Genomic DNA, 15843 nt, shown 5'->3' with positions numbered 1-15843 from the left:
TTGAGAGAGCGTGCGAAGCATTGTCTGCCAAATTATTTCGCTCTTCCGTTACTTATGCGATGGTGCGCATTTGGGCGCAGCGGCACATCTCCCACCTCGACCCACCCACTCACCCACCCAGCCCTCCCCCGGCCACCCATGCTGGGCACCCATCCTGGCCCTCACCCCACACGCGGGCGCCAGCTCAACTGTACTGCGAGGTGAGGAGAAGATGAGAGGAGCGAGGCGGAGGGCGTGATGGTGTGTCAGGTGCGCGCTGGAGGGGCGGTGTGCACTGATTCGAGCGGGCCACAGAAGTTTTTAAAGTGAGGGGGAAGGCCAAGTGAAGACACAATGTGATGACGCGGCTGACGGCGAGAGGAAGAGGGGGAGGGGAGGGGAGCCACATGCGCGTGCGGCCAGCCGTTCTCCGTTCCCTCTCTCGGGTTCTTACCCATTCACAGCGTACGGCGCGGCGCTCTCATCCTCCATGCGCAGCCGGCGGTGCCCATTGCGCATGCGACTGAGAAACTTCTTCTTGAAGGAGATTTCGTGCGGACGCAGCAGCAGCGCGTCCATCGCGGCGCGGTTGTGCTGCAGGTAAGCAACCTCCCCTTGGCCACCAGCGTAGGCGCCTTGAGCGAAGAGCGCGGGCAGCGACGCTTGGTGCGAAATGCGCATGGTTGACTCCTCGGCATCCGTGCGGCCGCTGCAGTCAGTGCTACCCTGCGCCTCTCGCAAAAGAAGCGCCTGGTAGACAAGCCGCACCCAACGCATCGTCGCCGTTTTCTGGGCAGTGGAAGCAGGTCGGAAGAGCGGAGTGACGTCTGCTGCGGAAGCTGCGGTGTCAGCACCGTGTGGTGGAGCAATCACGTCTTGGGCGTGACGAAGAAATGCAGCATGGTCATCTTTGTCCTCCGCAGATGCCCCGCCATCGTCCGTCGTGAACGGTGGCGATGACGACGACGCCGCTGCGATGCGCACCAGTACGTCTTGCAGACTCGCACTCAGTACCAACGGCGACGCTGCCGGACTCGTCGAGGACGTGGCCGACGCAGCCGCGTGCTCCTCACCGGCCTGCTTCACCTCCGCCGTCTCCTGCTTTGCGTGCTGTAAGTCGATGTGAGGCACCTCGCCGCGCACCACCGCCACGGCAACGTCGGTGGCCAGCGCAGTCAGCGATATCATCAACGGCACCACTTTGCGTCGATGAAGCAGTCGCAGCCACTTGTCCTGCACCTCGAGTTTCTGCGCTGCCGTGCGAGTGCGGCAGAGGCGCTCCCACCGCACGTACGGATCCTGCTGAGCTGCGTCGCTGTTTGTGGCGTCAGCAGTGTCGTGCGTAGCTTCACGCCGCTCGGGCAAGCTTGTCGAAAAATGAAGCGTAGCTGGAGTCCCCTGCGTATCGTCAGGGGTGGTACTTGGCAGCGGAGGAGGAACACCGTACACGACGACCACCACTGCACTCTGCAACACGTGGCGCCGTATCCATTCGTGCAGGTGGTACAAAAGTCTGTGCTCTCGTCGGGTAAGCGCGAACTCCACCTCCGGGATCGGTGGCGAGGCTTGGAAGAACGACATCTGCAGGAGATCTTCACGCCTACGTCCGTTGATGGCGGCCACAAGGGCATGGATGCGCTTCTGGAGTGCCTCGGGTAATGGAAGCGCCGAGGCAGACGACGAGGATGATGCCTCATCTGCCTCGGGGATGCGCGTCTTGGCATCAAAGTCGCCCTCTTTTCGGCCTAGCCCAGTACCCCGGTTCTTCTCCCTCTCGCTGTGCGTCGCTGCCAGCAGTACCCGCCGATCAAGGGACACGCCACACACCTTCTGCGCCCGCCCAAAGCGTTGCACGTCGAAGCGGCCACTCCACGCAACGGACAGCCGCAGCGCCTTCACCGGCACCTGCAGCTCGCGCGCAAGGATGGCGCGGTATTGGTCTCGCAGCTGATAGCTGTAAGATGTAAAGCCTACAAAAAAATCGGGATCGACGCTGCCGTCCTGTGGCATCGCGGGCAGTGGCCCCTCGAGGATGGCACGGATTCGATCACGAGTGCGCTCGTACAGTTCCTCCAGCTGCGTCTTTCCCGTTCGAGAGTTCATGTCCTCCAGCCCCCATCCTGCCTCCGCGTCATGAGCCACCGCAGACGAAGAAGCGGCGCCACCCGCACCGGATGCACCCATGTCACCGTCAGCGACAGAGGCGCCGTCTACGTCGTCTGCTGTCGGCACCTCCTCCGGCTGCGATGGAGGAGCGTCATCGCGGTAGTCGTCAACTGGTGTCCGCAGCCGTCCTGCGTCGCCGTTTTGCTCTCGCCGCGGCCTCGGGGGTCTTCCAGCAGGCGCCTGAGCTCGTCTGTGTTGCTGGGATCTCTTCGTGTACCGCGAAGCTGATGCTGGCAGGGAATCTGAGGGGTGCCGCTTTCTATAAGACCCGCGCAACCGGTGCGAGTTGTGCGACGGGCCAGGCGGTGCATGCGCCACTCCCGCGAGAGATGCGCAGGAGCGGCGAGGCGTCTCCAGTGCAGCACACCACACACGCAAACCTGCGAGTGGAGAGCGCGTGCACACGGCAGCGCTCGCCAGAGATGTCGCTGTAGCAGGACCAACGTCAGCGTTGGCATCGCTCATGCAGCCGCATGTGCCAATGGTGCAGATGTCATCCGCTTGCGTCACTAGCCGCCTTGGTGTCCATGTCCGTCGCCCTTCGCCTCTCCAGGCAGTCCGGAGAGATCCCGTGCCCGTGCTCAAAACGGCGACGCACTCATCCGCAGGCCATCTTTCGCGTAGTCCTCTCGCCGCTGGTCGTCTGGGAGCTGTGAGAAGACCATCAGCGGCGCTGCGGTACGGCAATGATGCGCTGGCCACCGCCACCGCTGCCACGCGCACGCATCGCAGCTGCATCGCTCGCTTGGGCGCCAATACGTTAAAGCTTCCCATCGCCCCACGCCTTCCGCTACTCGTGAACGCTCGTACAAGAAGGGATGGAGGCGGCGCATAAGACGCGTAGAAACACGACGGGCACAGGCTCTCCGCCCCACCACCACCACCACGACAACGTTCTTGCGTCACGGCGCGGTGTGAGTGGGTAGCACACGCCCAGGCACCGATACGCAGGAAGACGTCTGCGAGAGGCAGACAACGCACGCGGTGATGTGTGTTGAGGAGAAGCAGCCGTGCGCCTGCGTGAGTCTATCTGAGTGTGGGCACTTGGTTGTTCGGTTCTGTGAAACGGCGTCAGAGCAGGCGCATCCCTTGCCTCGTGTAAGATGAGCAGATAAAGGAGAAGAAAGCTGGAGGCAGAGAAATAGAAAGCGTGGGGTGCACTGAGCAGGACGTCGCCGCACGCTGCATGCATTGCGCACGTAGTGTGTGGGGGAGGAGATCGAAAAGCGGAGAAACGGCTCCAGCTCAAGCGCAGCGCAGAGGTACGTAAGTGTGGGCGAATGCACGAGCCCTTATGTGTGCACGCGTATGCGTGGAGGGAGAAGGGGGTTGCCTACCGTGACGTGAGGGGGCCTCCGAGTCGATGCGCACCACCACCGTCCTCACTCGACACATACACGCCCACACGCGCGAGACAGCCCGAAAAGTGCATGCGAGGACGGTGAAGAAGGAGGAGTGGCTGCCAATATGAGCGTGGTTGGGTGGCAGCGCTGCAAGTGGCACGGAAACCATTACCTTCACGCCCCACCCGCCTCGCGAGGGAAAGGGGGGTGGCGGTGGCGGGGGACAATGGATGATCGTCTGTACTCGAAAACAGCAGTAGCAGCAGTACCGGCATCAGCGTACTTACCTCAACCCTCCCCACCCACGCTACTGATCGCTCTCTCTCCCTCTTCATCGACATCGGCTGCTCGGGGCACTTGATGACGTCATCTGCGCACTCGTGCCCGCAACATACGCCGCCACGCCTTCCATCTCTATGCTGTGCGTGCTTGTGTCTGTGTGTGTGTGTGTCGTCGTTTCCCATCGATGCAGTGAGCACCCCGACAGCCGTCCAAGTGCGTCAAACTTCACGTGAACGAGGACGAGCATGCGCTCGTGTGCGGTGAGATCGGCGAGTGTACGCACAGGTATAAAGTGGTCCACGTCCCCCTCGGTCGGCCCCGCCGTCATACTAGGCTCCAACACGACACGTAGATTACAGACGCGCGGCTACTCTAGGTGGTCGGAGAGCGTCTTTAGCACGACCAGATCCAGCACCGCCGTTGCCGGCCGCGTGGAAGCCGCGTACAAAAGCCCGTCGCCTGCCCCTGGAGCATCCGCCGTGACCGCTGACGCCAGTGTCGGCCTCAGATCCGTGATAGGCATCAACGTCCCTCCCTGCACCGCCACGACACGCGTGCAGAGGTTCAGCAGCGTGGACATGCGGTGGGCAATGATCAACACCGTCGACTCGCGCAGCTCATTCGCCAAGACGCGGTGAATGGCGAGGTCCGTCTGCGCCTCAGCGCCGGAGTGGACGGCGTCTTCCAGGAGCACAATCGGTGGCCTCCTCAGCACCACACGCGCGAGGCAGAGAAGACGGCACTGCGAATCCGTCAGCCCCGTCTCTGTCAGGTTGAGGCCGACGAGCGGGGCATCGAGGCCGCCGCTCAACTCCACTGCAGCATCGAGTCCAACGGACCGCAGCGCCTCCCACAGCACAGCGTCCTCCACAGGCTGCCGCAGCCCCTCAACCACATGCCTGGAAAGGTGGTGCGGATGGGTTTCCTTGCTGCCCGTGCCACGGCTACGGCGGCGGCGGCCGTCACCTCCACCGGCACTCCCTGGCGGGACGTCCTCGTTGTAACCGCTGTCGCCTCTGCGTCTGAAGCAGCGCTGAAAGGATGTGAGGCTGTCGCGGAGCCGTCGAGCTGCCGCGCCCACCATGCAGGCCACGCCACAGCCACCGCCACGGCGACCGCCATCCTCCGAGGTGTGCCGTTGGTCTCTGGTGAAAGCAAAGTCGGCTGTGGTGTCCATAAACCGCAGGTTAGCACGTTCACCGCCTCCAGCTTGCATGTATGGCGGAGCACTGTCGGTGCTACCGTACCTGTTCTCCACCGCAGAGACAGACCCCATGCTGTCTTCTGGTCCAGCAGCAGCCCCGGTGCCGCCGCGAGTGGGAGCAGTAGCGCCCCGCTGCAGCAAAGGCTCACGCTCCCCAGCCTCTACTGCCAGCTGTGCGGTGACCGCCGCGGCGGCCCTCACTGATGTTGGGCGTGCGTCTGCCTGCAGCTGCTGACGGGCAAGCGGCGTGGTCGGTAGGAAAAGTTGGTCAGCGCCGCCGTTGGCGCCGTCCATCAGCATGTAGTGAGCGAAATGGTAGCCGAGGAGGAGGTTGCTGCGCCACGACCCCTGCAAGAGAAGTGGCTCCTGTGACAGAAGGCCAAACCAACTTCGAAGAACGGGGTATGGTATCCGCGCCGCGTCCTCGCCGTCCACGAAGACGCCCCCGCCTTCGATCACGTCAACCAGGCGTAGCAGCACGTTGAAGATGGATCTCTTGCCTTGTCCAGCGTGGCCCACCACACCAAGGCGCTCGCCGGGAAAGACGGCCAGGTTCACGTGGCGCAGAACGTACGGCAGCGTGGTGCGATAGCGCGCCGACACGTTGATCAGCTCGAGCAGAGGAAGCGGAGTAGCGCAACATTCGCCTGGAGCACCAGTAGCCCTACGCTCCCTGGACGATGAGGACGACGACGAAGGGTCATCATTGAATGCGGAGAGCCGTGCGGGGGCATGCGAGTCAGCCAGGCCGTCCTCACCGCCGGCCTGCCCCAGCTGCTGCCGCCACTGTCGCTGCTGACTCTGTTGCTCGTGACGCAGACGACGCCGCTCCGCCCTCGCCTCTTGACGGGCCTCGCGCTGCCCGGAATGAGACCCCTGCCCCATGATGAGCGACACCGTCGGCAACCTCACATTCTTGAGCACAGGGGCGTCATCCCCACCTTCCAGCACACACGGCCCTCTCGCACTGCGACGGACGTGGCTGTAGGTGTAAAGGTCCGCCTCGCCGACGAGGGTCAGCGGCTCCTGGGGCGCGCCCCACAGGCTCATGAGCCGCTGTACCGAGATCCACTCTTTCACCGTGAAGGCGCCGAGGCTGCGGCACATCAGCGTCAGCACCGGCCCGGCCCGCAGGCAAGCGATCACGGCCACTGCCGTGAAGCTTGGTCGTGAGTAGGAGAACGTGAAGATGACGCCACCCGTAGCAGCGATGCACATGGCGAGGGTGGCAAGCACGTGCAGTCGCAGCTCCACCCAGCAATCCGTCAGGTAGGCCACCATGGAGGCCGTGTTGACCGTATCCAGGGCACGGCAGAATTCCTCACGCAGTCGGTCCTGCAGAGCCATGCAGCGCACCGTGGTGGCGCCCTGATACACCTCACGCAGGATGTTGGCCATGCCATTCACCGAGCCCAGCTCCAGCCGGCGCACCTCGCGCAGCACCACTGCGTGGCGCTGCGAGATGTGGTAAAACATGGACACGGCCATCGGCAGCAGCAGTATAAAAACGGGGTTCACAAAGGCGTTCCACAGCACGACCAACGCCACCTGCGCACTGCAGCTCAGCAGTGTCTCCGCCGTGGACAGCACGCAGTACTCGGCAACCTCGCCGTCGTCGCGCAGCACGCGCGTCACGAGCGCAATGATGCGGCTGTCGAAGTAAGAGGCTGGCGAGTGCAGCACACGACATGCAATCTGGTTGTAGATGAAGTGCATCGTCCCGTACACGCCGACGTACACCGCGCGGGCGCGGAGCAGCGTGAGCAGCATCGCCAAGACACACAACGCAGACAACACACCAATGAAAGTAAGGTCGCTGACGGCGGCCCACGTGTACAGCTGCTCTGCCACTCGAGACGAGAACGACCGGCCTGCTACGGCTGCCTTCGTTGCACCGACTGCGGAACGCGTTGCGTGCGCCGCCATTACTGCCAGCCACGCTGCAGTCCAAATATCGACGCACAGAGAGATGCCCTGTTGGAGGAGCGCCGTCAATAACACCCACGCCACCTGCCCACCCATGAAGCGCAAGAAAATGAAGAGGAAGAGGCGGTGGCGGTGGCGCAGAGGACGCTCGCGCTGCAGTAGCTGGGCGTAGTGGCTCCTCATGCACCGGTCGTTGGAGCAGGTGCTGTTGCTGCCACTGCCGGCGCTGGTGCTGCTGCCTTGCTCGCTAAGGTTGTTGGCACAGCCAGGGTCGTCGACGTTAACGCCGTGGAGCGGCACCCCAGGATCGGCAGCAGGGTTAGACGGTGCTGCGGTGGGCGCCTTCAAGTAGGTCGACGGCTGCCACCTCGCCACGTTGGTGCTCGCGGTCCTCGGCAGCGCGACATCCTTGGGAGGCGTCTCCGCCTCGGCCGCCTCCTGCGACTCCGCGAACTCCTCGGCATAGAGTGTTGGCAGAGGCAGGGTCATGGCCTGGCACGCGCTGCTATCGCGTTTCGACACGCCACCATCATCACCGTCGGCTGCAATGCCACCACAGTCGCTTGCCTGTCGCTGCATCAGTGCCTCCTCGTCATCTTCGTCACCACGGGCATGCAGAGAGGAGACAGCCGTGTACAAGTCGGTGTCCTCGCGCACCACGCCATTCACCACGCTGAAAACGCGATGCGGCCGCAGCGATCGAAGTCCGACGTTGCTGGCCAAAACAACCGTCTTCTTGCGCAGCAGCCTGTGGAACACCTCGCGGATGATGTGCTCCTGAATGGGCGGTTCCAGTGGCGAGAGGACGCTGTCCATGAGGTACACGTGTGACTTGGAGTACACGGCCCGCGCAATGGCTATGCGGCACCGCATGCTTAGCGACAGCCGCTCGCCTCTCTCGCCAATCACGGTCGCGTCGCCATGCGGCAGCGCCGCCACCTCCGCGCTCAGCGCGCACGCACGCAGTACCGTGCAGTACCACCGCTCCAGCACCGGGCCACCGCCGGGCACGATGTTGGCGCGGATGGTGTCGTTCTGCAGCCAGGGTACCTCGGCACAGTAGGCGCAGGATCCGAAGACGAGGAAGCCGCCAGTGCTGCTGTCGTCGCCCTCCAGGCCGGTGGGGTTAAGCTGTGAGGTGTTCGTAGTGGTAGCAGAGCACACACTGGCGCGATCGCCAGCAAGGCTACTGGCAGACAACTTCGACGCCGTGCTTCGAACGTAGCCACCCAGCGACGCACCGCCTGGTGCCATGAAGGTCCTGGCCGCAGCAGTCGCTGTCGAGGTGATGCCGGCCAGCGCCCTCTGCGCCGCTGCTGCATTATTGCCGGGTACAGCCGAAAGTGTCTGCTCCGCGCTGACACACCGCCTTGCCTCGGCGGAGTCCGTCGGCGATGCCACAAAGATGCCAAGTGTGGCGGCGTCGACTAGACTGATGGTGTTGCTCGGCGGCGTAGGGAAAACCGGGGAGCAGGTCGCCGCAGCGGCGGGCCCGGGGTCGCGCCGGTTGCTGTCCCCCACGGCGCCAGGTGCGCTGCCGGTGTATACGGCCGCCAGCGCCGCTGCCTCGCTGGCGGAGAGGACGGACAACGTGTTCTCAGACCTGCATCCCGCCAGGCTGCCGTTCGTCGAGCACCCTGACGACACAAACAAGTTCACCTCGCCGAGGATGGACAAGAGCAGGGTGCTCTTGCCGGCCCCCATGGAGCCCTGCACTACGGCCAACTGACCAGGCCCGATGCAGAAGTTGACGTCGCGCAAAAGCGTCGACGGCGCCTCTTCGCTCAGGTCATGCTGCCACGTGAAAGACGAGTTGCGGCACACCACGCTGCCACGGCGGTAGTTGAGCAGTGTGCTGCCGGGGTTCTCCACGCGCAGCTGCTGCTGCATCGCTGTGAAGCTGGTCAGATCCACCCACGTCCCGGCAAACTCGTCGGGCCTCTGCCGCAGGTACGCCTCGATGCACTTCATCGAGAGAAAGCCGCGTGCCACCACGCTGAAAAGCGCCGGCACCTCCAGCAGCGGCATCGTCAGCAGCACGAAGATGGCAAGCGCGGGTACCAACACATCCATGTCTCGCAGTTCCTTGGCGGAGAGGACGCACTCGGCGCCGAGGGCGGTCACCATCAGCAGACACTCCACCCCGCCGGCCAACATGCCGGCCGTGCCCTCCGCCATCGCCACCGCCTCAGCGCAGGAGGCCTCTATCACGCGCGCCTTCCGCAGCCAGTGAGCCAGACGCCCTTCCAGTAACATGGCCTTAACCTTGTGAACGTGGCTCAGAGCGCGCTGCAGTAGGGCGACGCGTGGCGCTGTTGCCTCCAGCGCCTCGTGCCGCCTCTGCCGCACCTCGTGCGAAGGGTGGCGCAAGAGCGGCACGGCGAGGAGCGATCCAACACCGGCCACTGCGGCGGCCACCCAGCCTACATAGTTGGCGAGCAGCAGCAACAGTAGTGCCACTCGCAGCGGGCATGACCAGGTCTGATGCAGCGACCCCAAGCACGTTGCGACACGCGCCGCCTCCTCTGTGGCCAGAGCCACCACTTCTGCCTCCGTGAAGGTGCGCTGCGCGAGGGGGAGCGCCAGCGTCTTCTCCAGCACTACTGCGAAGACGCACGTACGCGCCTCCATTGCGGCCTGCTGCACCTGACCCACATAGGCGCTCTGCACCACACCCTGCAGCACCAGCAGCACCCCCAACAGGTTGATGCAGAGAAGAGCCTCCGTTACGCTGCTTTGATCGCTCGGGGCCTCGCGGCGATGCGGCACCATTCTGGAGTCCACGCGCTGCAGACACACAGTGAGCAGCTCAAGCACAGGCACCACCGCCACGGTCAGGAGCTCACTTAGCAGCAGCAGCGGTGCCGCGACGAACAGAAAGCGGCGGCCGCAGCGGTGCTCGAGGAAGAGGTGGTACAGGCTCACATCACTGAGGACAAGCTGCCGGCGCATGTGGGTCGGCATGGCGGAGCCGAATGATGGCGCAGCAGCGCTGCTGTCGCACGAGGACGCCATGTCCCCTAGCGCCAACGTCGCCCCCTCTATCGCCTCGCTCGACTCCACGGTCTGGTAGCCGTTGGAGTCGTGCAGGTTCTCGGCGGCGGTGGTAAGGCGATCCTTCAGCAGTTCGCGAGCAAGACGTCGCCGTGTGCGGCGCACCGTGCGCGATGTGCCAATGTATACGTGATAGAAAAGTGTCGCGAGGATGCACCGTACCGGCGCGAAGAGAGTCCACAGGAGTCTCTCCTGCCAGCACCGGCGCGGCCGCTGCGGACGAAACTTAGCTGCCTGCTTCAACGACGTATGGCCGAGCATGACAGCGGTCTGCCTGCCGTCCGAGCTTCCCGTATCCTCGCCACTCTCGCTGAGGTCGGTTTTGTGCAGGTGGGCAAGCGACATCAACTCCTCCTCGGCGCGATCCATAGCTTCGTTGCCGGGAATGAGGAGCTTCCCCGGCTTCGCCACGTAGGCGGCGAACCACAGCTTTCGATGAACCCACAAACGCCACGCCGGCATCGCGATGTTGTCCAGTGACAACAGTTCCTCCGGTAGCGAGGGCAAGAAGCGCTCCTGTCGCAGCAGTGTCGGCTCCAGCAGCCCAAATGTTAGCAGCGGGTTCAGCCAACTGTGGGTGAGCCGCGACAGATACCCTGCACGATCGTACGACTGAAAGGCGTTGCCGGGCCTGAACTCGTCCTCGCCAGCCTTGTTGGGGTCGTACAGGCCGCGCTGAGTGATGTGGTTAGCAGCCAACTGTGGTGGCAGACCCTGTGCAAAGAGCTTTGACGACGCCCCCGAAAAGTCCGGGCTGATGATCCGGTAGTTACGCTGGTGCGTCGAGGTACCTGTCGCGGAGGTGTCTTGATGCCTGCCTGTGCACTGCTGCGGCTGCTGCTGGAGCCGCTTCTCGTGCAAGCGCGTTGACTCGTCCAGCTCAGCAGAGGGCTGGGGCGTGTAGCAACACCCTCTCCCAGCGGCTGAGCTACCCGGCCCAGCGCGCGGAGAGAGGGAGCGGCGCAACACGCCTTGGTGGAAGTTCGCACAGTCAGCCGCCGTCAGTGGGTTGCCAGCGTGCGGGCGCGCCGATGCGTTAGTCGCCGGCTGAGTAAGTGAGCTGGACGTCGTCGTGGCTGCAGTGGAGGACATCGCTGAAGAGGCTTCGCTGCTGCACTCACACGAGGTGCTGCCGCCGTCGCTTTCGTCAGCGTCTTCATCGTCGGTCGCCTCTTGTGCATCCAAGTAGAGCCTTGGGCACCGGTGATGCACGTGCCGCGTGGCACGGTTCCAGTACAGCACCTCCTCCGTGAATCGAGTCCGGCGCTGCGGGCGCTGCGGCGGGGTCAACGACTGTTGACTGCTGTTCAACGACCCGTGCAAATGGCCTTGTGAGCGGCGGCAGTTTTTTCCATGGCTGCGGCCGTGTCGACGACAAGTGGGACTGGCGGGGATGGAAGCCGCGACGAAATGGGTCGGCGAGGGGTGCGGACGCCCTGTCTTGGCGAACGCTGTCGGGGCACCGTGTGTCGGTGCCGTAGCACCGTCCATGCCAGGCGTTGCGGGGGCGGCGGCAGGCGCCACCTTCACCAGCCCCGCGCTCACACACTCTTCAGACGACGAAGAGCCCGACGACCCGAGCGCCAGCGCACCCGCCGTTGCCTCGACGTTCTCCTCGTCCTGTTCAGCCGAGAAGCCGCCACTGTGGCCTCTGCTGCGACTGTGCTCGCCGTCCCGCACTTGTACCATCGGCGACCGCCCCGCGCGTGGCATCGCCGTCAGCCACCGCATGAGATGCGCCGTCGCCGCTGTGGTGGTATCCTGCGGCGCCGCCGCGCTGCGACGCACAGCTGACTGCTCGTAGAACTCGAAATCCTCGAGTATTTCGGCGAGTGTGTAGGTGCTCTCGTCGCCCATACACGCTGTGGGGGAGGCGTCACCGCCATCCGTGGGTGCGCCAGCGGTCGTGGAGGCCAGCAGCGGCGTCTTCAGCGGGCCTCCGCCGAGCCACCCCGGCAAGAACCAGCGCCAGAGAGGACTCGGCAGACGTGGTGTTGGTAAACGATGGCCACTGCTGCTGCCTCGCACGGCGCTGCGTAGCCAACGCCACCACCACCTCATCCGCCACCCGGACCATGATATGTGGCCGCGGGCGGGTTCGTAGGTAGAGTTGGCCCGAAAGAGGCTGCGCTGCTCATACAACACCATTAGCTGACCGCAGAGGGGGCAGCGCACACACCCCTCCGGCTCCATAAGCTCACGCACGCCAACGACGGCGTCCAGCACTCGGTGAAAATCCTTCACGAGGCACAGCAACAGGAGGCAGACGTAGAAGACCTCGATGCCTTCGGCGAGCGGGTTGAGGTACCACACTTGATCGTAGAGATAGTACGGAAGGTTGATCTCACTCACAAGCAACGTGCCAGCGCCTCCGTGACCACCGCCGCCCTCGGCACCCCCGTCGACGGCCAAGGCGGCTCTGTAAAACCAAAACATGGACACCTGTCCCGTCTTCTTGGTCACCACCGCGTACGGCGTGCCCTGCTGAAGAAACACCGCGTCGTCGGGGGAGTACATCGCGCGATGCGGCCAGTGCGAGAGCACGAGCATCCAGCAGTAGATAAGGAAAGCGTGCGCGCCGTGGCGAACGCACCACAGTACCTCAGCAAAGCCGATGCAGAGCCGCAGTGCGGAGAAGTGCCCGGTGAGCATGCCGTCCGTCACGGTCAGCAGCAGGATGACACAGCCGACGCCATAGAGGTGGTAAAACAGGGCCAGGGCCAGCGGAGACGAATACAGCGGAGACGCCGCCCACGCGTCGATGATCTGCGACAGCGCGACTCGCCCGCGACTGGCATTCTTACGCTGCGACAGAGTGTGCTCCGGCGCAATGGGAGGAGACCCTGCGAACCAGCGCAGCGTCCCAGGGCCGTCACTCGTCGCGGCAGCGCGGTGGCGACCCTCATCCTTGCTGCACGAGCCCCATGGCACCGTCGGCCGCAGCTGACTGCTCAGGCCAATGGCGGAGGCGCGAGTCTCCTCGCGTACCGTAGAGACTGCAGCCGCAGGCGTAACAGTCTTCTGCGCGCCACCCCCGCCACCGACATCGTCGCCGGGCTTGTGCGGCAAAATGCATGTGTGCGGGCTGCCGCGGGGCTTGCCCTGGTCCATGCTGTCTGTCGCATCATCGCCAGTGCCGTGGTTGGCGTTCTCACCGTCGCGCACGTCCCGAGCAGCATACGGGGTACTTTTGGTGGCGCCGCCGTGGTGATTCTTGCCCCCCAGGCTGGAGAAGCTGCCCGCTATCGCCGTGGGCCTCACGGCATGGCCCTCCTCAAGGAAAAAGACGGAGTCGTGAATGGCCCACACGCTCCCGGCGAAGACCGGCGCCGGCGATTCGCTGGAGCGCAGCAGGGCGGCCGCCTCCACGCCGCTCGGGCCCTTCCCCGCCGCAGCGCTCAGCCTTGTTCTGCCGTTGTTGCTGCACTCAGCGTTGCCCCCTCTGTGTTTCCTGACATCCTGCACCTCGAGCAGCGACTTCGCAACCGCCTGGGAGAGGACGGTGGAGCGGTAGAGGATGGGACTGCTCCAGAAGGAAAAAATGAGCAGCAGGTGGAAGAGATGAAACATGGCCGCCAGCAGCCAACTCGTCCACGACTGCAGGCGGACAGCATACGCGAAGACACCGAGGAACTCGGAGAGCGACGCCGGTGGAGAACCAAACGCAAGGCCACCATTGCCGCCAGCCGCGCCACCGTTGGCATCGCTGGAGCCGCCGGCGCTATCGTCTCCGTCGCTGTCGCTGCCGCCACTGCCAAAGATGCCTCCACCGCCTTGTAAGGAGTCACTGACCAAGAGTGACGACGCAGCAACCCGCGGGGCAATGTTCGACGACGAGGTCGTCGCTGCAGGGACGGCGGACATGTTGCGTGACGCTGGCTGGGTCAAGTGGCACATGGACGCTCTCGGCCGGGGTTTAGGGAGGAGGGGAGATGCCTCACTACAGCCGCGATTGCCAGGCGCGAGCTTGTCGGTCGGCATCCAGGTAGCGGATGAGCTTGGCCTGTTCGGTGAGGGCAGCATGCTGCCTTGACCGTTGAGTGCGTGTGTGCGTGTGGTGCGTCGGTAAGAAGCGCGAGAAGGCGTGGTGTGCGTGAGGGAGGGAGAAGGGGAGGGGCAGTTGCAGAGCGGGCACTGCACCGATGCCCTGACACACCCACACAAACACGCAACGCCTTTACCTCGTCCCAGGTTGGCCAGTTGATTCCCTCTGTGAGTGTGCGTGGTCTTGTGTCCGCATCCCTCCCCCTTCCACCTCCCGCGCGCCCTCTCTCACAGGGAGACACCTGAGAGCGCGCTCTCCTCGACGGTGCGAGCACCTCACACGCCCACGTTAGAGGGACACGACGAGAGGAATCAGAGAGGCCCGCACACTGGCACGTCCAGGCATACACACAAACGACCATGCACCTACCCAGCGCGCAGAAGAGGGAGGGGAGGGAAGGGGAGGGCCGTCGAACCGGCGATGATCTCCCTCCCTCTTTCACCGCGCACCTGTTCCCTCACGCTAGGGCAGCTCGATAGTGCGACTGCGCGCAACTACTGAGAAGGTAAAATAAAAAATGGCCACGCAGGCACACCGCGCACGCAGCACATGTGCGCAGCAAGAGATAGGGGAGTGCGCGAGAGGGACACGCACGGAAAGCAGGAGGACAGCGTCTAAGAAATCCGCGCGATGAGTGGCGGGGAGTATATATAGGGGAGTGAACACAAAAACGCCGAGAAAGCGGTGCCACCCGAGCCGCGTGTGCCTGAGTGTGTGTATCTCTTCTTTACGAGCACCGGATGATGGCGGTAGTGGGGGGGAGGTCTGTACCTTGTCCGTGTTGGTGTGCCCGTATGCTGTTACGCGTCACCGAGCTGCTGGATGAATGGACGGATGGGCGGGGACGAACGACAAGTGCGGGCGTTCGGGGGAGGGAGGGAGGGAGGGAAGGTTTCCGCGAGACGAGAGAAGAGGGAGGCGTCCACAAAAAAAAGGACAGAGGCGCACGTGCACACAGCCACGGCCCAAACAAAAAAGCGAGTAGAAGGGTATGACATGGCATCCATGCCCCAGATGCACGCACGCATACATGCGCGCATGGGAGTGAGCAAGGAAGGATGAGGTGCGGTGTCAGGGAGTTCCATCAAGGAGGGACAAGAGCAACAACAGAAGAAGGGGAAGGTGAAGGGGGGGACAGGAGTGAGCAGTGCACGCTCCTGCATACACACACGCAAGCAGGCATGCTTGATGGGCGCCTCGTGGAAGGCGGGGGGGTCTATCATGGCGCTTTTCCTCCTCCGTGGGCGTGTTCGCTCTCCTCATCGGGGCGTGGTGGACGGTGGGTCTTCTTGTGTATTCCGGTCGCTATAAACTGCGTAAGTACAGAACAAAGAGAGAGAGAGATGGGCACAGACAACGAAGGGGTGTGCAAACCACGGCACACGCGCATAGACATGCGCAAAACAATAGAAAACAACAAGAGCTAACATGCAGAGCATGTGTGTGTATGTGTGAATCGAAAAGGAAGACAGCGGAGAAAGGCGGCGCCGTCTACGGACACACAGAAAGGCGAAGAGGGAGAGGGAGAAAGTCGCGAAGGGTTAGATCGTTGCTTCATCCGGCGTGCGATCCATCCTTCGTCCTTCGCACTTGGTCGCGTCCTTTGCAAAGACACTGTCACCGCTTCGGTTGCTCATCGACACACAGCGACGGCAGAAAATAAATAAAAAGGAAGAGGAGCAGTACACATATCCGTATACGTATACGCCGGAGAGAGACCCGGCAGCTTCCATGTACATACTCCCGCTGTCAAGCGGGAAGTCGCCCACGCCGAGGCACCAATGCAAGAGAAGCGCACCGTGGGCGTGTGCGTGGGGAGGGGGGAGAAGCGAGAGAAAGGGAAG

General features: G+C 63.6%; 2 protein-coding genes across 2 annotated transcripts; both read right to left on the bottom strand.

Moving 5' to 3' along the window:
- Window positions 1–429: 429 nt before the first annotated feature.
- On the bottom strand, window positions 430–2919 carry LMXM_24_1460 (conserved hypothetical protein; the record flags this gene model as incomplete). The annotated part of the gene is made up of 1 exon (XM_003875915.1): window positions 430–2919. One exon carries the CDS (start codon window positions 2917–2919, stop codon window positions 430–432), a length of 2490 nt encoding a protein of 829 aa, XP_003875964.1.
- Window positions 2920–4137: 1218 nt separating this feature from the next.
- LMXM_24_1451 (conserved hypothetical protein) lies at window positions 4138–13935 on the bottom strand (the record flags this gene model as incomplete). The annotated part of the gene is made up of 1 exon (XM_003875914.1): window positions 4138–13935. The coding sequence occupies one exon, from the start codon at window positions 13933–13935 to the stop codon at window positions 4138–4140; it is 9798 nt and encodes a 3265-aa protein (XP_003875963.1).
- Window positions 13936–15843: the final 1908 nt, after the last annotated feature.

Source organism: Leishmania mexicana, chromosome 24, assembly GCF_000234665.1.
Source record: "Leishmania mexicana MHOM/GT/2001/U1103 complete genome, chromosome 24".
Classification (NCBI taxonomy): Eukaryota; Euglenozoa; class Kinetoplastea; order Trypanosomatida; family Trypanosomatidae; genus Leishmania; species Leishmania mexicana.
This window is presented reverse-complemented; position numbering and strand designations above follow the sequence as displayed.